General features: G+C 45.4%; 1 protein-coding gene across 2 annotated transcripts in view; it reads left to right on the plus strand.

Moving 5' to 3' along the window:
• The first annotated feature begins 5,789 nt into the window (after window positions 1-5,789).
• c9h6orf136 (chromosome 9 C6orf136 homolog) overlaps window positions 5,790-25,052 on the plus strand; it is a 29,518-nt gene continuing 10,255 nt past the window's right edge. The window contains exons 1-4 of one of the 2 annotated variants that reach the window (XM_080196353.1): window positions 5,790-5,867; window positions 6,735-6,921; window positions 16,026-16,898; window positions 22,891-22,979. In XM_080196353.1, coding sequence (XP_080052479.1) covers window positions 6,751-6,921; window positions 16,026-16,898; window positions 22,891-22,979 — 1,133 coding nt within the window. In that variant the 5' untranslated portion in view covers window positions 5,790-5,867; window positions 6,735-6,750. The other variant, XM_080196354.1, reaches the window with a different exon arrangement.

The raw sequence follows: 25,052 nt of genomic DNA on the forward strand, positions 1-25,052 counted from the left end.
GCAGGTTCCCTTATGAGGAAAGGTTGGACAGGTTAGGGTTGTATTAATGTGAGTTTAGGCGAATAAGAGGTGACTTAATGAAACATGTAAGACCCTGAAGGACCTTGACAGAATGGATGTGGTGAGGATGTTATCTCTTGTGGAAGAGGCCAGAACTAGGTGTCAGTTGTTTAAAAATAAAGGGTCATTCGTCTAAAAGAGAGATGAGGAACTCCCTTTTGAACTCTGCCTCAAAAGGCATCACAGCTTGGTATAGCTCCTGCTCTATTCAAGACACCAAAAAACTACAAAGGATGATGAATGAAGCCCAATCCATCTCTCAAACCAGCTTCTCATCCATTGATGCTGTCTACATTCCCACTGCATGATTAAGGACCCCACACACCCTGGATATTCTCTCTTGCACCTTCTTCCATCAGGAAAAAGATGTAAAATTCTGAGGTCACGTATCAACTGACTCAAGAACAACTTATTCCCTGCTGCCTTCAGACTTTTGAATGGACTTACCTTACATTAAGTTGATCTTTCTCTACACCCTACCTATGACTGCAACAATACATCCCTGCACCCTTTCTTTTCCTTCTCTAGGAACGGTATGCTTTATCTGCATAATGCCCAAGAAACAATACTTTTCACTGCATACCATACATGTGACAATAATAAATCGAATCAAACCAGTGAAAGCAGAATTTTTGAATATTTTCAAACCAGAGCTAGATTCTAACAAGGGGTAATGGGTTTTCAGTGGAGTTGAGGTTACTGTCGGATCAGCCTCAACCTTTTTGGGTGAAAAAACTGGCACCAGGAGTCAAGTAGCCTACTCTAGCTCCTAAGTCAGATATATGTATAACTTCCTTTTATCCAATTTTTGTCCATGTGAAAGTGCCAATGCGATGAGAGGTTGTGGAATTGTGTCCAAACATCTGGGGCAAGTTTCTGATAATAAATAACCCTCTTTATCTTTTAAAAAATCACCAAAAAGCCTGCTGTTAGAATTTATTTTAAACTGGGAAAAATTACATGGAGGTTGAGGAAATACGCACTCTTTATACACAAATATCCCGATTGCAGAAAGGAAGGAAGCACAGTGCAGCTACTGCACTGCCATAGGTATTTTAAGAGAATTAAGGTAAATAGAACTTAATAAAATATTCATCTGTAATCTTACTCGACCACATTTGTCTAGCAATGCCTCAATTTTAAAATCTTTTCAAGTCCCTTGGAATATAAGAAAAAGCAAAGTATCACAGAAGCTGGAAATCTGAAATAAATCAGGAACTGCTGGCAATGCTGTGTAGATCAGACAGCATTTGTCTTTTTTTAAAATTCAGTGGGTGTTGCTGACTGGCTCAGCATTTATTTCCCATCCCTAATTGCCTTTGAACTGAATGGCTCAATGGCTATTTCAGAGGGCAGTTCAGAGTCAACCACTATGCTGCAGTTACATGGTTCCTTCCCTGAAGGGTATTAGTAAACCAGTTGGGTTTTAACAATATTTCATGACCATCAGACTCTTAATTCAAATTTCACCATCTGCCATGGTGGGATCTGAAACCAAGTCCCAGAGCACTACCCCTAGTCTCTGGATTACTAATCCAATGACAACACCACTGAAGGTGGCATGATAGGGTAGCACAGTGGTTAGCATTGGTGCATCACAGCTCCAGGGACCCGAGTTCAATTCTGGCCTCAGGTCACTGTCTGTGTGAAGTCTGCATTCAACCTATCTGCATGGTTTTCCTCTGGATGCTCCGATTTCCTCCCACAGTTCAAAGATGTGCAGGTTAGGTGGATTGGCCATGTTAAGTTGCCCCTTAATATCCCAGGATGTGTCGGTTAGAAGGGAAATGTGTGGGTTTACATGGATTGGGCAGAGGGGAGAGGGCCAGGTTAAGATATTCTGTCAGAGAGTCAGTGCAGACGCAATTGGCCAAATGACCTCTTCTGCGCCGTTGGGATTCGTGATTCTATGAATACCACTGCATCACCACCATCTCCTCTACTTTGCACCTAGAAAGAAGGATGAGTTGATGTTTCCAAGCTGTGTTCTAATGGAAAAATACAGACCTGAATTGTTAACTCTCTTTCTCTCTCTATGCTTTTTAAAATTTTATTCAAGGGACGTGGGCTTCGCTGGCTGGGCCAGCATTTATTGCCCATCCCTATTCGCCTCTTTCAAAGATGATGCTGACAAGCTGCCTTCTTGAACTGCTGCAGTCTATGTGATGTACAAAGCTTCCCGATCTGCTGAACATTCGACATTAATTTGGCCTCGAGCAATGTGAGGATGTGTGGAGGATAAAGAATAGAAAGCAAAATTTTTCTTTAAACACTAGGAAACTGGGATGTGCCAGAGTCACGAGGAAAGTTTGTTGAGGACAATAGGGATATCCATTCTGTTTTTTAAAACATAGATGTTTTTACATTCACATGAGGAGGTAGACAAAGGCCTGGTTTGATGCAACATCCAAAAGGCAGCAGCTGTGACACTGCAGCAACTCGCAGGTGCAGAAACTAAATTTCTTTTTAACTCCTTCGTGGGATGGCCAACATTTATTGTCTATCCCTAATTTCCCTTAAACTGAGTGGCTTGTTCGGGCAGTTCAGAGGGACGTTTAAGAGATAATCTGTAAGTCTGGAGTCACACGTAGGCCACAACAGGTAAGGAATGCATGACAGATCGTGAAATTTGAATTTAGTAAAAATCTGGAATTAAAAGTCTAAGTTCAAAGCCAATTGGGGTCCTTACCAGGTCTGGCCTAGACCTACAGCAATGCCAGTGTAGGGGTTTTATTCTGAGACTAAGTATTAAGCTTAACCTTAGCTAATTCAAAGACTCGCGACACAGTTTCCTGGTAAAAGACGTTTCTTTATTGACCAAAGCAAGCTGAAAGAGAAGGGCTGGGCTGTCCAACTCTTCTCTGAAGTTACATCATAGTGGCAATACAATTGTACAACTTCCAAAAGACATTTTAACCACCTTTTGGCTCATCATGAGCCAATCATCATCATTACAAGTCATAAGAACATAAGAACATAAGAAATAGGAGCAGGAGTAGGCCATCCAGCCCTTCGAGCCTGCCCCGCCATTCAATAAGATCATGGCTGATCTGTCGCTGCTCAGTTCCACTTTCCCGCCCTCTCCCCATAACCCTTAACCCCCTCTCCTATCAAAAACCCATCAACCCGCGTCTTAAAAATATTTAGCGAGGCAGCCTCCACCACTTCAACGGGCAGAGAATTCCAGAGATTCACCACCCTTTGAGTGAAGAAGTTCCTCCTCAACTCCGTTCTAAACCGCCCCCCTTTTATCTTGAGGCTGTGCCCCCTAGTCCTACTGTCTTTTTTGAGCGGGAAGAGTCTTTCCACCTCTATCCTATCCATCCCATTCATCATCTTATACGTCTCAATGAGATCTCCCCTCATTCTTCTAAACTCTAATGAGTACAAGCCCAGTTTATTCAGCCTCTCCTCATAGCTCAACCCCCTCAACTCCGTCATATGTATTATATATAGTCAGTCATCATTAGTGTCATATACTTTGGCCAATTACAAATATTCTCTGACAGCATGGGAACAATGAGTTCTAGCGGTTTCTACCTAACTTTTCCATGGCCACCTGGCCTAACCTCTTATATGATAGTATGCTCGGCTTTTTCATTAGCTGTCTAGAATCACTAGCTTGTCCTTGTTCAGTGAATGTCTCGCTCACAGAGCTGTCTGGTACTAATGCTGTTAAGAGCAATGCTTCTATGGGTGTACTGTTATAAGGAATGCATTTCACGTTACTGGCCTATTTCCCATGATGTCTTGGGACCTAGTGCCATTAGCCAAGATATATGCTTGTTCAATAATACTTTCAGAAATGCATGTTTAAATTCTCTAACTGTGGTTATATGTATTTATATGCAGAAAGTACCTCTGTAAAATATATATCAGGCAGTCTGTGATTCTTATCCTAAACTAATCTATTATGTTAGCCTGACGAAGGGTCATCCTGACGTGAAATGCTGGCTCTATTCTATCTCTCCACAGGTGCTGTCAGACCTGTGGAGTCTTTCCAGCATTTTCTGTTTTTAATTCAAATTCTAGCATCCGTAGCATTTGGCCTTTATGTTAGTTAGAAGAGGCAGGAGTATACCCTTCCATTCAGGGAACTATTCAGCAGTCAAGGGCATTCAGGCTCCAATCTTCATGTCAGGATTCTCCAAGGAAGCCTTCCAGATGCACAACAACACAGAATTGCCCAGCAGAAACTGATAGCCAAGTTCTGCACACATGAGGACAGCCTCAACCAGGATCTTAGCTTCAACACATTACACGTGATCTCCACCATTTGACTTGGGCTTGCAAAATCCTACTAACTGTCCTGGCTTGAGATAATTCACAACTCTTTAACCTGTGATTATCCCTCTCTCCACTTGCACTGTCTGAACCTGCAAAGACTTGATTACCTGTAAAGACTCGCATTCCAACCATTCTTCACGTTTCAACATGTGTCTTTGCCCTGTTTGTTAACTTACCTCTCCACTTACCTGATGAAGCAGCAGAGTTCCAAAAACTTCTAATTCCAGATAAACCTGTTGGACTTTAACCTAGTGTTGTGAGACTTCTTACTGTTAGAAGGTTATCACAGAATCATACAGTGCAGAAGGAAGCCATTTGGCCCATCGAATCTGTGATGACCACAGTCCCACCCAGGCCCTATTCCCATAACTCTATGCATTTACCATAGCTAGTCCCCCTGACACTAGGGGGCAATTTAGCGTGGGGCCAATCCACCTAAGCTGAAGCACCCTGAGCAAACCCATGCAGACAATGGGAGAACATGCAAACTCTACACAGACAATGAACCCGGGTCCCTGGCGCTGTGAGGCAGCAATGCTAACCACTGTATCATTTATTGGCTCAAGTCCCAGTCCAGAATTTTATTTACAAAAGACTATGCTGAAACTTCAGCCTAATACTTGAGAGAATGCTGAAAGTCAGAGATGCTGGCTTTTCATAGAAACATAACAGCGCAGAAGGAGGCTATTCAGACTATTGAGTCTGCACTGACAACAATTTTGATGTGACAACACTTTCAGATGGTCATACAAATTCCTGTGGCACTCTTGTTATCCCTCAGTCAATACAATTAGAGGCAGGTTATCTTGTCATCGTCACATTGCTCTTTGCAGGAGCTTGCTGTATTTCAAGATTGGCCGCACTTCAAAATTACTTAAGTGACTGTAAAGCACACAGGGCCATCCTGAGGATATGAAATATGATATAGAGATAAGCATGCGAGTCAAATATTGACAGAAGCAGCAGGGAAAGATAAAAACCAGATCAAAAGTTCAAATCAAGTAAGTGCAAAACCCAGCAGCCTTGGCTGAGAAGACTACAATTCCCAGAATGCCAACCCGGAGCCAGAACTCAGGCGCAGAGAAGACGTGATGTGGGTATGCCGGCGTTGGACTGGCGTAAACACAGTAAAAAGTCTGACAACACCAGGTTTTAGTCCAACCTATTTATTTGATAGTATAGACTTTTTACTGCAGAGAAGACGGCCATACCATTGCGTCACAATAGGCGCGGCAACTTCACCCAATGGCTATGTTGCTTTCTTTTCTTCTGCGCTGGCGACCAATCGAAAGTCTCGTTTCAAGTCCCGCCTGCAGCTAAGGCCAATTAGAGGGCTCCTTCCAGCTCCTGCCTGGAACTGCGGCCAATCGGATGGCTCAGTTCATGTCCCCGGCTGGAGCTGCGGCCAATCGAATGGCTCGTTTCATGTCCCAGTTCTGGAAGCGTCTTCGGCCGAGCGTCTGCAGTGGCGCATGCGCGGGGGACTCTAGGCTCCCGGTATCCAAGGGCATTGGAGTGAGGTGAGCACCCTGGCGGCGGCGGCAGCAGCGTACCGGCTTGAAACCGGCGCTGGACGGAGGGGAAGCGCGCGAGGGCACAAAGGCATGGCGATGGAAGGGTTAAGAGCCGGCTCTGAGGTCTAGGCTCGAGAGACAAGAGGGTGACTTTGCTGCCGGTGAAATGCCGGAACTTTGCGTTCAAGGGGCGGTCCCTGGGACCCGAGGCTGGGGTGTAGCGAGAGAGAAGGGGTGGGCTCCGGGGGCCGGGCGAGAATAGGGGGCGGGGCCGGGCGAGAATAGGGGGCGGGGCCGGGCGAGAATAGGGGGCGGGGCCGGGCGTGGATAGGGGTGGGAATGGGGCTCAGTGGATTGGGAGAGGGCTACATGGAATGGGGTGAGGCTACACGGGTATTGGGGCTGGGGTCGAGTTTGCTGGGTCAGTGGTGGAATCAGGGATGGGGCTGTGGTAGAATGAGGCATGGTTACTGTGCGAATGGGGATGAGACAAAGAAGCCAACCTATTGTAAAATAAGAGTGGGATGACATGGAGCTGGGGCTACTGTGGCTGGGAGTTGCAGTTACTGTGTACAGTTGTGGTATAACTGGGTTGGGGGTTCAGTGAGACTACTTGGGAGGACCTATGACTGAGGTTGAGGCTGCTGTGGGTTTGCGATAATTGGGGAATACTCTGGCTTAGAAGGTGTTATTAGGGAAGCTGATGCATTGGCAAAATTGTGGCTAGTAGTGGAAGAAGCTTCCAGAGTGGTTTTTTTTTTAAATAATTTATTTTTCTATTATGAGGTTTGCTAGTTTAGGGAGTGAGGTAGGGTTTTTATTTTTTTTTTGTTTACCGGGTGAGTTACAATAATCGGATTTCGTGCATCACAGTGGTGGTGGCACGTGTATGTGCATGGCAGGTGCAGTGAGCTGCAGGCAGAGTGCAGCCAGGGGCCTGGCAGCATTTGGATTTGGGCAACGGAGACTCTGCTGTGGGAATCTACCCAGGATCCGTGGGAATGACCGCTACTACTATCCAACCAGGAGGCGAAGCACCTCGCCGTGCTGCCGCAGATGGGTAAGTAAGTCAAAATGTGAAGCTTGTAACTGTGTGTCACGCTGGAATAGAATAAATGTGTGGGGTATGAATTTGACATAGAAAATAGAAGCAGAATAGTAGGCCATTAGGCCCTTCGAGCCGGCTCTGCCATTCATTTTGATTGCAGCTGATCATATTCAATATCCTGATCCTGCTTTCCTCCCATTTTTTTTAAGAAGTAATTTGACCCATTGAGCCTGCACCAACAACAATCCCACCTTGGCCGTATTCCCATAATGCCATGTATTTACTCTACTAATGCCCCTCACAAAAGGACAATTTAGCATGACCAATCCACCTAACCTACACATCTTTGCACAGTGGGAGGAAACCAATGCACCCAAAGGAAACCCACACAAACACGGGGAGAATGTGCAGACTCCACATAGATAGTGATCCGAGGCTGGAATGAAACCTGGGTCCCTGGCGCTGTGAGGCAGCGGTGCTAACCATTGTGCCACCGTGCTGTCCCATCTTGAGTCAGAAGGCTGTGATGTCAAATCCTGCTCCAGTCCCTGGATGCAGATTCTAAACCGACCTTTCCCCAGGGGCGGTGCTGTGTTGCCAGTGATCCTGTTGTTTGGGTGAGATATTAAGCTGAGGCACGTGAGGCAGAATAAAATATCCCAGTTCACTGTTTCACTGGAGAGTAGTTAAGTTCTTCCTGGTGTCCTGGCCAATGTTCATCCCTCACTTTTATGAAAGCAAAGGGTAGTCATCTGGGTATTATTCTGCTGTTTGTGGGGTGTTGGTGTGTGCAAATTATCGGCAGCATTTCCCATGTTACAACAGTGACTGCGCTTTGGAAAGTACTCCATTATCTGTAAAGTAGTCTGTGCTGTCTTGGGAGTGCTCTGATCTAAGAATGCGGAATATATCTGTCCCTTTCCTGAGCACCATCTGTTAGAATATCACAAAGAACTCTACCACAGCCTTGTTTGAACTAGTGAAAGGTTGAGGCCACCAGATTACAGGTACAGAGGGATAAGTTGAGAGAGGGAAGGGGTCCCACACTTTGTAACAGCATCAAATAATGGGTACCAATCAGAATTTTTCCAGTAGATCTCTGGGCAACTTGTTGCAATGTGGTGATGCCAACTAAAAGGTAAGTTAAGGGGGGTGTTAGTGATTGGTGTAAACTGGTACAGAGACTGAATCTCTTTCAATTGAATCATTGGAAGCTCCTGGTTTTGGCTGGGTGCTGACTCGGAGAAGACAAAGATGAGGCAGGCAGAATTCAAGGGTGCAAAAGTCTGGGCTGCCCTTTAACCCATGTTTTCCTGGCTCCCTAAGATCTACAAGGGGGTAAAAGGCTTATTGCTGAGAGTTGGTGGTAGTTAAAGCCACAATCGGGTCCCTGGTGTTGTGAGGCAGCTGTGGGTTTTGTGAGGAGACTATAATCGCTCTCTCCAAAACATAAAGTATTGTCATGTCCTGCAAGTTTTAATGAATAGAGGGAGACACTGAGGATGATGCAAGGAGCCATTGGGTTCAGGGGAGGCTTTGAGCTTTATGTTCAGCCCCAGCGGGTCTTTACCCAGTGTTTTACACTCCGCTGGAGTCTGCTCCCTCTCTATTTTCTCACCTTCCAACTGTCTTTCACTCATTCTATTTGAATAATCAATTCCTTTCTCCTTCAAGTACATATCACATTTCTTCTGAGACATCCTCTGCTAATTGTAATATGTATTTTGTTAGATAATGGCTGATTATCTTTTTTTAAAAAACGCATAGGCCCATCGTTTATTAAATTTTTTAAAGTTTTAGGTTTATTGGTGTCACAAGAAGGCTTGCATTAACATTTCAATGAAGTTATTGTGAAAATTCCCCAGTTGCCACACTCTAGTGCCTGTTTGGGAACACTGAGGGAGAATTTAGCACCTAACCAGCACGACTTTCAGACTGTGGGAGGAAACCGGAGTACACAGAGGAAATCCATGCAGGGAAAAGTCCCCAGGACCGGATGGAATGCATCCGAGGGTTCTGAAAGAAATGGCGGAGGTTATAGTGGATGCATTGGTGGTTATTTTCCAGACGTCGCTGGATTCCGGGGAAGTGCCGGAAGATTGGAAAACGGCTAATGTTACGCCGTTGTTTAAGAAGGGTGCCAGGCAAAAGGCAGGGAATTATAGGCCAGTTAGTTTAACGTCTGTGGTAGGTAAAATGCCAGAATCCGTCATTAAGGAGGAAATTGCGAGGCATCTTGAAGGCAATTGCTTGATAGAGCAGACGCAGCACGGTTTCATTAAAGGGAAGTCGTGTCTGACAAATTTACTGGAGTTCTATGAGGATGTGTCTAGGGCGGTCGATAGAGGAGAGCCGGTGGATGTGGTCTTTCTGGATTTTCAGAAGGCGTTTGACAAAGTACCTCATAAGAGGTTATTGCAGAAGGTCAGGGGACTTGGAGTTGGGGGTAGGGTGTTAGCGTGGATAGAGGATTGGTTGTCAAATAGGAGGCAGAGAGTGGGGGTCAACGGGTGCTATTCGGATTGGTGGATGGTGACTAGTGGAGTGCCCCAGGGGTCGGTGCTGGGGCCTCAGCTTTTTACCATTTATATAGATGATCTGGAGGAGGGAACCGAGTGTATGGTGTCGAAATTTGCGGATGACACCAAGATTGGGGGAACGGCAAATTGTGCGGAGGGTGTGGAGAGTCTGCAGAAGGATCTAGATAGGCTGGGCGAATGGGCCAGGAAATGGCAAATGGCAAATGGAATTTAATGTTGGCAAGTGTGAGGTGGTCCACTTTGGTAGGAAGAATGGTAGGAAGGACTATTACTTACGGGGCGAAAAACTGCAGCAGGCGACGGTGCAGAGGGACCTCGGGGTCCTTGTGCATGAGTCGCAAAAACCCAGCTTGCAGGTGCAGCAGGTGGTCAGGAAGGCGAATGGGATGCTGGCCTTCATAGCGAGGGGGATTGAATATAAAAGTAGGGAGGTCTTGCTGCAGCTGTATAGGGCATTGGTGAGGCCGCAGCTGGAGTACTGTGTGCAGTTTTGGGCGCCGCACCTGCGCAAAGATATTTTGGCCTTGGAGGGAGTGCAGAGGAGGTTTACTAGGCTGATACCGGAGTTGAGGGGGTTGAACTATGAGGAGAGGCTGAATAAACTAGGCTTGTACTCGTTGGAGTTTAGAAGAATGAGGGGAGATCTCATTGAGACGTATAAGATGATGAATGGGATGGATAGGATAGAGGTGGAGAGACTCTTCCCACTGAAAAAAGACAGTCGGACTAGGGGGCACAGCCTCAAGATAAAGGGGGGGCGTTTTAGAACAGAGTTGAGGAGGAACTTCTTCACTCAAAGGGTGGTGAATCTCTGGAATTCTCTGCCCGTTGAAGTGGTGGAGGCTGCCTCGCTAAATATTTTCAAGAAGTGGGTTGATGGGTTTTTGATAAGAGAGGGGATTAAGGGTTATGGGGAGAGGGCTGGAAAGTGGAACTGAGCCACGACAGATCAGCCATGATCTTATTGAATGGCGGGGCAGGCTCGAAGGGCCAGATGGCCTACTCCTGCTCCTATTTCTTATGTTCTTATGAAAAGGTGCAGAATCTGCACAGACAGTGACCCAAGCCGGGAGTCTAACCTGGGTCCCTGGCAGTGAGGCAGCAGCGCTGATCACTGTGCTGCCCTGTGTGAACCAGTGAAGGGTAATGAAGATCGGGGGTTAATGTGCTTGGAGCTTGAGGTCTGTGTGGTCTGGCACTCCAGAAAAGAAAAAGCAAAGTTTGCAGTACCTGGTTGGCAGTAATGAAAATCTGAAAGCAAAGTGCTGCAGCTGCTGGAAATCAGGAACAATAAATGCTTGGTGGCTCCAGCGGCACCTGGAAGAAGAAAGTGTCGCACACTGTTCTGAAAGAAGTTCCACCACACACTTGTGGATAATTGTTGCTGTAAGAAGTCTCACACCAGGTTAAAGTCTAACAAGTTTATTTGTTAGCAAATGCTACTAGCTTTCGGAGCTCTGCCCCTTTATCAGGTGATGGGGCAGAGTCCTAAAAGCTAGTGGCGTTTGCTACCAAGTAAACCCGTTGGACTTTAATCTGGTGTTGTGAGACTTCTTACTGTGTTTACCCCAGTCCAACGCCGGCATCTTCACATCAGAGTTGTTGCTCTCAGTGCTTCCCAAAGTTGATGCACGTATATTTTGCATTAGTAAGGGCGGCACTGTGGTTAGCACTGCTGCCTCTCAGTGCCAGGTTCGATTCCCAGTTTGGGCCACTGTCTGTGTGGAGTCTGCATGTTCTCCCTGTATCTGTGTGGGTTTCCTCCAGGTGCTCCAGTTTCCTCTCTGACACAAAGATGTGTTAGTAGATACATTGACCCAAACAGGCGCCGGAGTGTGGGGACTGGGGGAATCTCACAGTGACTTCATTGTTGTGATTTTGCAAGCCTTACTCGTAACTAATAAATTAACTTTAAAGGCCATTCGGCCCCACTGACGTACCATGCTATGTGTTCACACACCACTGAAGTCTCCACCCACCTCTGTATCTTGTGCTGTCAGCATGTTCTTGAATTGATCTCATCCCTCGGGTATTCCTCTAGGCTCCCCTGTAATAAATACATTGCTGGCTTTTGCCTCAACAGCTCCTGATGATAGCAGCTTCCCACTAGATACATAGAGGTTTACAGCACAGAAGAAGGACATTCGGTCCATCATGTCCATGCAGGTCAACAAAGATCTGACTGCACAAGTCCCATTTTCCAGCACTTGGCCCAGAACCCTGGAGGTTACGGCAGCACAAGTGAATATCTAAATACTTCCGAAATGTTATGAGAGTTTCTGCCTCTACCACCCTTTCAGGCAGCGGGTTCCAGATTCCCACCACCCTGTTGGTGAAGATGTTTCTCCTCAACACCCTTCAGGCTTCTACCTATTACCTTTAAATCCATGCCCCCGGTTAATTATCCATCTACTAATGGAAAAGGTGCCCTCATTATTTTATTCACCTGTATCTACTTACCCTTCAACCTCCGTTGTGCTCAGGAAAACAGCCCCAACCTATCCAGCCTTTCCTGATAGCTCAGACCTTCCAGCCCAGGCAGTATCCTGGTGAATCTCAGTGCAATCACAGCCTTCCTATAATGTGGTGACCAGAACTGCACACAGGGCACCACTTGTGGCCTAACCAACATTTTATACAGTTCCAGCAAGACCTCCCTGCTCTTGTATTTTATACTTCAGATAATAAAAGGCAGGTATCCCATATGCCTCCTTATCCCAGATCACTTTTGCCCTAGTTGAGCTAGCATGGAGTGTTTTACAGTTATCTCTAACACCCTAGTTGTTGGAGGTTAGGAAGCATTTGGAACAGCCCAATTGAGCTCAAGTTTTAAAGTTTATTTATTTATTAGTATCGCAAGTAGACTTGCATTAATACTGTGATGAAATTACTGTGAAAATCCCCTAGTCGCCACAACTGTTTGGGTACACAGAGAGAATTTAGCATGGCCAATGCACTAAACCGGAGCACCCGTAGGAAACGCACGGGGAGAAGGTGCAGATTCTGCACAGACAGTGACCCAAGCTGGGAATCGAACCCAGGTCTCTGGCGCAGTGAGGCAACACTGCTAACCATTGTGTCACCATGCCACCCAGAGCTTGTTCTGCTATTCAAGATCCTGGCTCCCGTATCCCTTTAGTTTCTCCGATCTCGGATTTCAAATTAACAATTAATTTGGCATCAAGTGCTGTTCACAGAAGTGTACAGCAAAGTTTCCTAATTTCCCTCCCAAAATATCTGACTTTAAATTGTTGGGGCTTTTAAGCCCAAACAGCAGAAATTGTCCCGCGACCTCCCCCCACCAGTACTACTTAATAGCTTGGAAATTTTGATTGAGTCACCCGTAATCTTTTCATTTCCGCAGAATACAGTCCTCCCAGCTGCTACATAATGAAAAAAAGCTATTTAAAATGGACTTTTTGCTTCAGTGTGTTTTTCTCTCTCTCTCTCTCTCTCTCTCTCTGTGAACAGGATCCTTCAATGGGATGATTCAAATCAGCAGACCATCATGAGAAGTTGCTGCTTGTAATGTAGCTCATTGCTTTGTCAGTCCATTGGGTGGGCTTGCGCTCCTTGAGCGATACTAGTTTGTGATAAAACCAGCCCCCTCAAAAGCTCTAGAGCTGCAATATTGTCTGTTAGACTTGAATGTTTTAACTCAAACCTATTAATCATTCCATGTTTGGTTTCTCTATTGGGACTGAGCATGTGGGGTTTGTGTGCTAGGTAAAACTTACAGCACAGAAATAGGCCGTTTGGCCTGGCCCATGCTGGTGTTTGTGCTTTAAGCCTCCTCCCACACCTATTTGCCTCATCTTATATGAGCTTATCCTTCTATTCTTTTCCCCCTCCTGTGTTTCTCTGGTTTCTTTTTAAATGCATCTGTGCAGCCACTCTGTACGGTACTGAGTTCCACATTCTAACCGCTGTGTGGGTAATGAACGTAAGAAGCAGGAGTGGGCCGCTGGAGCTTGCTCCACCATTCAGTGCAATCATGGCTGATCATTGATCTACCTCTGCTTTTCTGCCCAATCCCCATCTTTATTCTTTCATAGGATGTAGGTATTGCTGGCTGGGCTTGTCCTTCCCTAATTGCCCTTGAACTGAATAGCTTGCTTAGAATATTTCAGAGGCTACTTCAGAGTCAACCACATTGTTGTGGAGTCTGGAGTCACATAGGGGCAGCACTGTGGCACAGTGGTTTGCATTGTTGCCACTCAGCACCAGGGACCCAGGTTTGATTCCTGGCTTGGGTCACTGTATGTGCGGAGTCTGCACATTCTTCCCGTGCCTGTGAGGGTTTCCTCTGGCTGCTCCTGTTTCCCCTCTCAGTCCAAAAAACATGCTGATTAGGTGCATGGCCATGCTAAAATCTCGGGCACCAGAGTGAGGTGACTAGGGGATTTTCGCAATAACCTTGTTGCAGCGCTAATGTAAGCCTCCTTGTGACACTAATAAATAAACTTAAAATGTGTAGACCTGACCAAGACAGCAGATTTCCTTTACTAAAGGAAGAATATTAGTGAACCAGATGGGTTTTTACAATGATTAATGATGAATTCATGCTCAACATTAGACTTTTAATTCCAGATTTTTAAAAATTCAGCTCAAATTTAAAAAATGCAATCCATCTGTGGTGTGGGATTCGAGATCATTACCCTTGGTCTCTGGAATACTACCCCAGTGACAATATCACTACACCACTGCCTCCCCAACTAAACCAGTTATCCTAGTGTTGAAAACAATCTATTTAATCACTAATTGAATGCACATGGCCCTCTGGGGTAGTGAATTTCCAAGAGTTGCAATCCTCTTGGGTGAAAAAATTTCTCCTCGTCTCAGTCCACAATGTCCCATCCCCTTGTCTCATGTCTAAAGATGTGCAGGTTAGGTTGATTGGCTGTGCTAAATTGCCCCTTAGTTTCCCAAGATGTGTAGATTAGGGGGATTAGTGGGTAAAAATGCAGGGTTAGGGAATGGATGGGATTGTTGTCGGTGCAGGCTCGATGGGCCAATTGACCTCCTTCTGCAGTGCAGGGATTCTGATTCTTATCCTGAGACTATCTCACAAATATAGCCTTCCTAGCCAGGGGAAGCAGCCTCTCAACATCTACCATACCAAGCCCCTTGAGAGTCTTCTAAACTCTGGAGAATATAAGCCTATAATGAAGTCTCTCATGTATTCCTGAATGGATTTATTAGCAGTGTATCGAGTCGGGAGTTGTTTAGTTAATAAATTGCTTGGGTGACACTGACGAGGTGATGCCTAATTACTGGGAAGAAGTTAAGAGTCAAACACTGAAACCTGAGGGGTCTTGACAAGGTGGCCATAGAGAGGATGTTTCATCTTGTGGGAGAATCTAGAACTAAGGGGTCACGGTTTATAAAATTAATTAAAGAGTCGCCCATTCAAATGGAGCTGAGAAATTTATTTTCTGAGGTTCGTGAATCTCTGGAACTCTTGCTGAAAAGTGGGTGGAAGCAGAGTCTGTGAATATTTTTAAGGCAGAGGTGAGCAGATCCTTGGTAAACAAGGCAGTGTGATAAATTATCAGGGGTAGGTAGGATGAGGATTTGACGTCATTAGATCTGCCATGATCCTTTTAAATCAGGGAGCAGGCTCAAGTCCAATCCTACTGCTGCTCCTTGCTTGTAAATCTACACAGGACTAGCTTTAAGTTTTTAAGTTTATTTATTAGTGTCACAAACATTAACGTTGCAATGAAGTTATTGTGAAAATCCCCTAGTCATCACACTCTGGCACCTGTTCGGGTACACTGAGGGAGGATTTAGCATGACCCGCATGTCTTCTGGACTGTGGGAGGAAACCGGAGCACCCGGAGGAAACTCAAGCAGATATGGGGAGAATGTAGGGTCACGTGAAGGTTAGACCAGACGGGTGATGATGAGAGAGCTTCCCTCACCAGTTAGAACTTTGACAATCCAGCAGCATTCATAGTGATTTCTTTTAGTGCCAGTCAGCAAATAGCCCTGTTTATTGAATTCAGTTTTGCCACTTGTTTTTGCTGTAGTAAGAGAGTACCTAGCCTGCGCAACTATTCCAACCAGGCCTTGTATTAGTTAATTCAAAATGCCCAATTGTAGCTGTGAGTAAAGAATATGCAACTAAATGAAAGTCTCTGTTCCAAATAAATTACTGCCTCAAATCGCTCACGCTCATGTGAAAAACTGCGGGAGTGTATAATATCCACAACTAATCAGTGAGATGGGACCGATCTTCACTCATCCCACCTCTCTCTGATCTTAGCTCATTTTCTTACAATGCTTAATCGTCAGTGTCTGATGCAGTTATCAGTTTCTATCCTTTCTGGATTATCTAGAAAATGAAACACACTTTTATTGTCAGGCTAGCACGCGGAACCTGCTGCCACCAGGTGTCGTTGAGGCAAGTATCATAGTGGCAGCTGATTTCATCCTTTTGAATCTTGCTTGCATTATCTCCAGTGCCTCTGTTTTTGCAACATGAAGTCTGTCTGTGTGTCTACCTGTGCAAATGCATGCACATCTGGATTTGGAATCAACTAAGCCATTTACTTTTTCCTTTTTCTTCCTCAGAAGTTCGAGGTGTGCCCCGCCAGGTTCTCTCGGTCGATTAGCAGCGCCACATGGGCCACACAGTCTCCTATTCACGTGCAGCACCAGACCAAGAGATGGCTAGGCGTAGAGACACACACAGTGGCTGCCCACAGCCTTAACCTGGGCCACTTACCGGATGTTGAGCGGGCCCAAGCCCTACAGTATGGTCTCTTGCAAGGTGCCCATGGCCGGATGTCAGGCCTGCAATCCCTCAGCTGTGTCCAGGATGAGAAGGTCAGCATGCAGCTGATGGGTAGCCAGGGGAAAGAACCTGCCCTGCAGGAGGTGCCGTACTCCAATCTGGTGCATTTGCAACAGTTGGTAGCCTCCAGGATAGAAAGTGTGCCCACTGAGCTGGAGGGGCAGCTTGGTGGCGAACATGCCAGTGCACTTCTGCTGTCACAGCTCGAAGGCATTTTGGATTCTATTACCACCGTTGACGGTCGCAATGCGGATGACATTGTGGTGGAGCATCGCAGCAGCTCCGGTTGGCTGATGGTGAGTGAACTGGCAGACGAGGACATCCTGGAGTCACTGGCAGGTAAACCCAAGGAAACAGGAACGCCCCCTGCGAACGGGCCAAGTCCACAGCTGGATGAATCCCCGGAGATAACGGTGAGCCTCTGGGACATGCACGAGGGGCACCTGGACTCTTTCAGGTCGCTGTTTGACAACGATTGCTGCCGGATGCCATACCACGCAGGTTTTGAGCACCTGACAATGCCTGCGTCGCAGCTCGGGGCATTGGCTGCATTTAGTGGAACTGGTAACCTTGCGAGCGCAGGCCGGCAGAAGAGGGAGCCCAGCATGGAGGAACATCTGGCGACACTCTACGAAAAACTGAGAGTAGAGGTACGAGAGCTCCTTACTTTAATTAAGCTTTAACTGTTTGGGTGTGGTACTCCTTACTTTAAGCTTTAACTGAGGGGGCGGGGGTGGTGTATGTCTGTCTGTCTGCGTGTGTGTAGATCTCCAGACAAGAATGAAGCCTATTGTGGTGTTTGGCTGACAACAATTTGTATTTATGTAGTGCCTTCAGTGCAGCATACATGTCCCAAGGTGCATTCATTAAAATTCAGCACTGAGCCGCAAAGGAGAGACAGAAATGACACATAGGGGGCGAATCCCATAGATGAAGGCACAGTTGGAGCTATTAAAATTGGGGTTCTGTGGAGGTAGAATTAGAAGAATGAGGATGCTTTAGGGGGTTGTGGGGCTGGAGGATATTACAGAGATAGGGAGGGACTTGAAAACCTGGATACAAATTTCAGCATTGTTGGAGTCAATGTAGGTCAGTGAACACTGAGCGAGATAAGATAAACACAGTGAAGGTACAGACAAGTAAGGACACATGAGGAAAGTCCCACTGTGTTTTTTTTTGTTCTGTTATAAAGTAGCTTCTCTATCTACCCCATAATATCTTTAATTGTCTTAAATGTCTGAATTAGCCATTAATCCTCTAGACTTGTCTCTGCAGCCATTCCTGCGAATTTAGCCTCAGTATCACCCTGGTGAATTTAGCTTTGTCCCCTCCTTCCTGAGGCCTGGTGTCACTAACTGAATGCAGTTGCTGCAGTCTAAGCAGAGCTCTGCACATTTGTAACAGTAATTCCACGCTCTGTTTTATTTTCACAAGGCAAGATGCTGGAATTTTGAGGTGCATTCAAACTAAGTGGCAAATTTAAATTCAACTCTCCATTTTAAGTATGGTAGTTTGAACCCAGATTTTGTTTTCACAATGGGAGGTGGGGTCATGGCCAGTTGAGTTAGTTGTTGATTCTAGGGGCTTTTTGCAGTAACTTCATTGCAATGTTAATATAAGCCTACTTGTGACTAATAAATAAACTTTTAACTCCCTCCCTGCCCATGTGGTTTCTATTATAAAAGTTAAATACTGCGGATGCTGGAAGTCTGAAACACAAGCAAAAAATGTTGGAAAAACTCAGTGGGCCTGGCAGCCTCTGTGGGGAAAGAAACAATTAATGTTTTGAGTCTGTATGATGTACAGATGTGTGACTTAACTTTTTGTCTCTCCACAGATGCTGCCAAATTGGACTTTTTCCAGCATTTCCTGTTTTATTATTGTATTTTGTTATACTACATAACCTTATTCTGCATTATGTAATTGTACATGGCCCAACTTGCCTGGTGTGTTTATATTTCATGTGAGGCCCTTTCCCTGATATAGCATTAAGCATTTCTGTTCTCATTCATGCACTCAACTGTTTCAGTAATAAAGTGTATGTCTAAGCAGTTTCCCTCAGGTGCATCCCGATGGCCTAGTGGTATTATCGCTAGACTGTTAATCCAGAAACTCAGCTAATGTTCTGGGGACCCAGGTTTGAATCCCGCCACGGCAGATGGTGGAATTTGAATCCAATTTTTAAAAATCTGGAATTAAGAATCTACTGATGACCATGAAACCATTGTCAATTGTTGGACGAGCCCATCTGGTTCACTAATGTCCTTTTGGGAAGGAAATCTGCCGTCCTTACCTGATCTGGCTGACATGACTCTAGAGCCACAGCAATGTGGTTGACTCTCAACTGCCCTCTGAAAGGCCTAGCAAGCTCCTCAGTTGTATCAATCGCTCAAGAAGGCAGCACACTATCACCTTCGAAGGGCAACTAGGGATGGGCTATAAATACTAGCCAACCAGTGACGTCCATATCCCACAAATGAATAATTTTTTAAAAGTGTAGTGTAGACCCCTTGAGTTTGCTCCACTATTTAGTAAAATCATTGCTGACCTGATTGTGGCCTGACTACATGTTCCTGTCTCTCATTAAACCCTTCTAGATTGACAAGAGTCAATCTAACTTGGCCTTAAAATGACCCTACCATCAGTGCTCTGTGGGTAAGAGATTCCACAGACCAGTGACCCTCAAGAGAGGGAGGATTTCCTCTCATCTCTGTCTTAAATGGGAGATCTGTTTTTAAAGTATGAATTCTAGTCTGTCCCACAAGGGGAAGCATCCTTTCAGCATTTAACCCATCATTGCCCTCAGTATGTTGTAGCATTCAGTAAGTACAACTCTCATTCTTCTAACCTCTCATATATACAGACCCAACACGTCCCATTTTTCCTCATAAATTGAGTAAACCTTCTTATAATACTATGATATATTTTTTCAAGTAAGGAAATTAAAATGACCCAGGACTCCATATGTGGTCTCACCAGCACCCTATAGGGTTGTACAAAACTTCCCTATTTATCCCTGGTGATGCAGTGGTTTAGTGATAGTGTCGCTGGACTAATAATCCAGAGACCCAGAGTAATGCTCTGGGGACCTGGGATTAAATTCCACTTTGGTAGATGACAAAATTGAATTCAATAAAAATCTGGAATTAAAAAGCTACTGATGACCATGAAAACAGTTGTTGATTATCGTAAAAACCCATATGGTTCACAAATGCCCTTCAGGGAAGGGAATCTGCTATCCTTACCCAGTCTGGTCTACGTGTGACTCCAGACCCACAACAATATGGTTGATTCTCAACAGTCCTAGGCGGCACAGTGGTTAGCACTGCTCCCTCTCAGCTGGAGACTGGGTTGAATCGCTGTCTGTGTGGAGTTTGTGCATTCTCCCCATGTCTGCATGGGTTTCCTCCAGGTGCTCCAATTTCCTCCCACGGTCAAAAGGTGTGCAGGTTAGGTGGATTGGCCATGATAAATTGCCCCTTAGTGTCAAGGGGACTAGCTAGGGTCAATACATGGGGTTATGGGAATAGGGCCAGGGTAGGATTGTAGTCGGTGCAGACTTGATGGGTCAAATGGCCTCCTTCTGGACTGTAGGACTCTATGCCCTCAGGGATAAGCAATAAATGTTCACCCAGTCAGCGACACCCACGTCCCATGAATAAAAACAAAAATTTGCAAGGAGATTGGAATATACAATTTTCCATTTGCCTTCCTAATCATTTGCTAAACCTGCAACTTTTCCAGGTTCATGTATGAGGATGTCCTGATCCGTCTGTACCCTGAGAGTTTTGCAACACTTTCTCAATTAAACAATATGCAGCTTTTCTACCCTTTCTGCCAAAGTGAACATGTTCCCATTTTCTCACATGATATCTACAGCTGCCAGTTTTTGGCCACTCATTTAACCTAACTATATCTGTTTGTAGCCTCTTTATTTCCCTCTCAGTTTACTATCCTAGCATTGTGCCCTCAGCAAATTTAGCTAGCACATTCAAGTCCCTTCATCCAAGTTATCAACATAGATTTTAAATATTTGAGGCCTAGCACTGATCCTTTGTGGCTCTCCAGTGGTTACAGCTTGCCAACTGAAAAATGACCCATTTAACCCTACTCTTTACTTCTTTTACCCAGCTAATCTTCTATAGAATTCCTACAGTACAGAAGGAGGCCATTCAGCCTATTGCGCCTGTACCAACCACAATCCCACTCGGGCCCTATTCCCATAACCTCACAGATTTATCCTGTTAATCCCCCTGACGCTAAGGGGTAATTTAGCATGGCCAATCAACCTAACTTGCACATCTTTGGACTATGGGAGGAAACAAGAGCACCCGGAGGAAACCCATGCAGACATGGTGAGAACGTGCAAACTCCACACACAGTGACCTGAGGTCAGAATTGAACCTGGATCCCTGGCGCTGAGAGGCAGCAGTGCTAACCACTGTGCCACCATGCCACCCCATGATGATATGCTTGCCATACAGCACAATAACCAAGCTGTCCAAGCTTGGCAGGATTCAGGTGAGACAGCCTTTGTTTTGTCCCAAAGACACTTACCTGGTGATCATGTGTCTCTCTCAAAATGCTGCTTCTTTCACTGAGCTTTGGTCAGCTGTTCTAATATCGCCTTACGTGACTCAGTGTGAAATTTTGTTTAATGTCTGGGATGTTTTATTTTGTTAGGAGTGGCTATGTAATTGTAAATTGTTGTCACGTTCTTCTGGGCTGTCTTTTCTCCAGGTTTCAAAACCACAGTCAGCATTAACTTTACCAACTGGGAATTGATGTGACCTCTTCATTCTCTTCCCTTGGTGCCGAGGCCAAAACTGTCTTTGAGGTGTCCTTTCCCAATCTAATTAATTTTCACAATCGATGGGCGCCCACTTGCTGTCTGCATCAATTTGTTTCCTGTTACAGCAACTGAAAATGTGGGAACAACTCTGCAGGTCTGGCAGCATCCAGGTCTGTATAACTCTTCAGAGCTAAAGCGATGGGAAAAATATGCTGCAGAGAGCAGGAAGAACAAAGCAGAAGGTTAGAATGCAGCGAGGGTGTGAAGGGCACGTGACGGAGGAAATGTTAATGGCTGTGTGATGGATAGAGGAGTGGTAGTGATAGTGGCAAGGTCAGTACTCAGTGAAAGCAAAGTTTAAGGCTAAGTTTTTTTCTGCCATTGGTTGTGTTGGGACAAGAGATTTTTGGATTTTAAGAACAAAGGTCAGGACAGAGGAGAAATGTCACAATCTAAAGTTGTTAAACTCAATGTTGAGCCCAGAAGCCAAGTACCTAATCTGAAGACGAGGTGTTGTTCCTCCAGTTTGCATTGGGCTTCACTGTTGCATCTGCCCTTGGCCTGCTGCATGGTGAGTTGAAACCAGAAGGTTGGGACCACACTTGCAGACTGAGTGAAGATGTTCCACAAAGCAGTCACCCAGCCTGCAGTTAACCTCCCCAAGGTAGGGGCAATCATACTGGGAGCAACAAGTGCAGTAGACCAGCTTGGAGGAGGTGTAAGTGAAATGCTGCTTAGCCTGAAAGGAGTATTTGGGGCCTTGAACAGTGAGGGAGGAGGAAGTAAAAGATCAGGCAAAGTGGGTAATACTGCTGTCTAGGGTTCAATTCTGGCCTTGGGTGACTCTGTGTGGAGTTTGCATGTTCTCCCACGGCACGGTGGCACAGTGGTTAGCACTACTGCTTCACAGCTCCAGAGACCCGGGTTCAATTCCTGGCTTGGGTCACTGTCTGTGTGGAGTTTGCACATTCTCCTTGTGTCTGTGTGGATTTCCTCTGGATGTGTGGGTTAGGTTGATTGGCCAAGCTTAAATTGCCTCTTAGTGTTCTGAGATGTGTAGGTTAGAGGGATTAGTGGGTAAAAATTTGGGGATATGGGGGTTGGGCCTGGGTGGGATTGTGGTCAGTGCAGACTTGATGGGTGGAATGGCCTCTCTCTGTACTGTAGGGTTTCTATGATTTCTATGATTTCCCTGTGTCTGTGTGGATTTTCTCCAGTTTTCTTCCACTCTAAAGATGTATTGGTTAGGTGGATTGGCCATGGGAGACTGACAGGGTAAGTAGCTGGGGGTAGGTGGGATTGTTGTTGTGCAGCCTTGATGGGCTGAATGGCCTCCTTCTGCACTGTAGGGATATTCTATACTGTTCTTTTTTTTTCATTATACTTGCAAGAGTGGGTACCGTGGAAGAGGATGAAGGGAAGATGTGTTTCATGGTGCATTGTGCTGGAAATGGTGGTGGATGATCCTTTGAATCTTAGACACAAAAAGGAAGCCAAAAACCCAATTTTGTCCTAGTATAACATTGTTTCTGTCTCCACAGATGCTGCCAGACCTGCTGAGTTTTTCCAGCAATTTCAGTTCCTATTTCAGATTTCCAGCATCTTGCTTTTATTCTGGTGTTTCCTGTTCTGTTTAGTTACATATGGTAGTAAATTGTGACATGAACATTTTGCCATGTGGACTGTCACAGTGCAGTTACAGGCTGTGGCCGTGAGGAGAAGACTGTTCAGCAGCTTTCTATAGTCTCTCCACCTGATTGCTGCTAACATGCATACTAAAATAAAACTCCATCTTATTGTTGCTGCGCCATCTTGTCTAATTCATAACCAATATTCTTGAATGTTTCCAGTTGCCGAATTTCTTCTTGAAGTCGCACGATTATGGAATGTACTCTCAGAATGTAGAGTTCATCAGCCAGTTTCCACGGATAAGGACACGGTGTGTACTTCCTTTTTTATGTCCGAATGTTGAAAGACGTATAATAATGGTGTTATCAAGAATGGGAAAAGGCCAATGAACCTGCAAATCCTATTCTGTTTTAGCTGTTTGCGTGCAAGCGTTTTTATTTTTATTCTTTCATGGGATGTGGGTGGCACTGGCCAGACCAGCAATTTTGTTGCCCGTCCCAAATTGCCCCTTGAGAAGGTGGTGCTGACTTCTCGAACTGCTGTGGTGTAGGTACACCCACAGCACTGCAGTCAACTCTTGAATGAGTTTTGTACTTGCCAACAGCTTTCGAAGGGAGGAACAATGGTCAGCTGAGGATTTTGTTTTTAACGCCACCACCCCAGTGGCTGCTTTACCAGCCTACCCCCAATCTCTCCCCGCCACCCCCCCCCCAACCCCTCCAAGCGTTAGTTCCACGTTAATTATATTGTTAAAATATAGGGGTGAAGGGTATTGTTTAATTAAATATATAGAGCTTAGAAATGGCGATCCCTCTGTGTGCAGCAAAAAAAAAGCTCAAAGGAGCAATGATGATTGCAATGTCGTGATATAAATAAAACAGTGCCACGTTTAAAAGAAAATGTACAGTGGGGTTCTTTGCGTACAAGCCCTCCTCCCACCCCCTTTACCATCGGGGATTTGACATGGAGGGTGTTGCATGCAGCTGTCCCATAGAGCCATAGGTTAATATGGTTCACGGAGAGGTAGGTGACCTGGTAGAGGTTTACAAGATTGAATGGCATGGACAGAGTGGATAGTCAGATACCCTTTCTAGGGTAGAAAAGTCAAATATTAGGGGACATAGGTTTGAGGTGCGTGGGGTAAAGTTTAGAGGAGATGTGCGAGGCAAGCAGAGGATGGTGCTGCCTGGGGAGGTGGTGGGAGCCGGTACAATGGCAGCATTTAAGGAGTAACTGGTTGAATACATGAACAGGATGGGAATGGAAGGATATGGGCTCCTTAAGTACATACGGTTTTAGTTTAGGCAGGCATCGTCATCGGCGCAGGCTTGGAGGGCTGAAGGGCCTGTTCCTGTGCTGTACTTTTTCTTTGTTCTTTGACTCCCAGGCCTCCTGTATCTTTTGTGTCTGTGCTCAGCGTGTACGTAGATTGCCTTGAGGTTGCAGCTATTTTTTTTTGAGGTGGCTGCTTCCTTGAGTTATATTTGCACATGAATTCTACTTTGGATGGGGTGAGGGGGAGGTGGGACTCGGTGCTGGGTGCTATCAGCATACACGTGCAAACTAATGCTGTGCTTTTGGATGTTGTTGAGAGGTCACGGGTATGATTAGATAGACAAGATTAGAACCAGGCAAGAGCAGTCCCACCAAGCTGAACGACAAGTGGCTTTGTCAGACAGGTTGAGAAGGATGGTGGTGGGCCAGGGGGAGAAAGGAGGGACATTTACTTTTGCCACAGTCACACAAGATGTTACTTCTGATTTTGATTACAACCGTTTCAGTACTGTGGCAGAAACAGAACCCCGATTGGAGATCCGGGAAAGTTGGGCACAGATTTGAGGAATTCAAGGGCTTTGGAGAGAGCCAGGAATAAAGGATGTGGGGCAGTAGGCTGAAAGAATAGAGGGGACACGAATTTTTAAAGGGGGCAGAAACAGAGGAGAGATAAATGTTAACAAAGTCAGCTAACGGGTAAGCCAGGAAAGGGGCTTGGAAACCAGCAGTTTAGTGGGGAGAGGGTCGGTTCTGGTTGCCTCGCCGGAACAAGAAGGTTCCCCACATTCAGCTTGTGTTTTTAGGTGGAAGGGCACTATTGGGCATGTGTTTTTTTTCAAAAATCTGATTTACAAACAAAATTGACTAATTGTACACAAATCAAACAGGTAAATTGTTCAGTATAGTTTTTCAGTGACTTTTTACAATCCAGTTTCTCATTGGGAGGACTGGATAGCCTCAGTAAAAATATTTATCCTTACTGATTAATTTGTTTTCAGCAGTATTGATAGAACTGTCTCTGGTTAACACTCAGTGAATGAAAATTTAAATGATTACGCTGACCAATTATACTGGTTCATGGAAGAGTTTGTATTTCCCGTTGCACTGA

The sequence above is a fragment of the Carcharhinus amblyrhynchos genome, chromosome 9 (genome assembly GCF_965287045.1).
Source record: "Carcharhinus amblyrhynchos chromosome 9, sCarAmb.v2.hapA, whole genome shotgun sequence".
NCBI classification, from domain to species: Eukaryota; Metazoa; Chordata; class Chondrichthyes; order Carcharhiniformes; family Carcharhinidae; genus Carcharhinus; species Carcharhinus amblyrhynchos.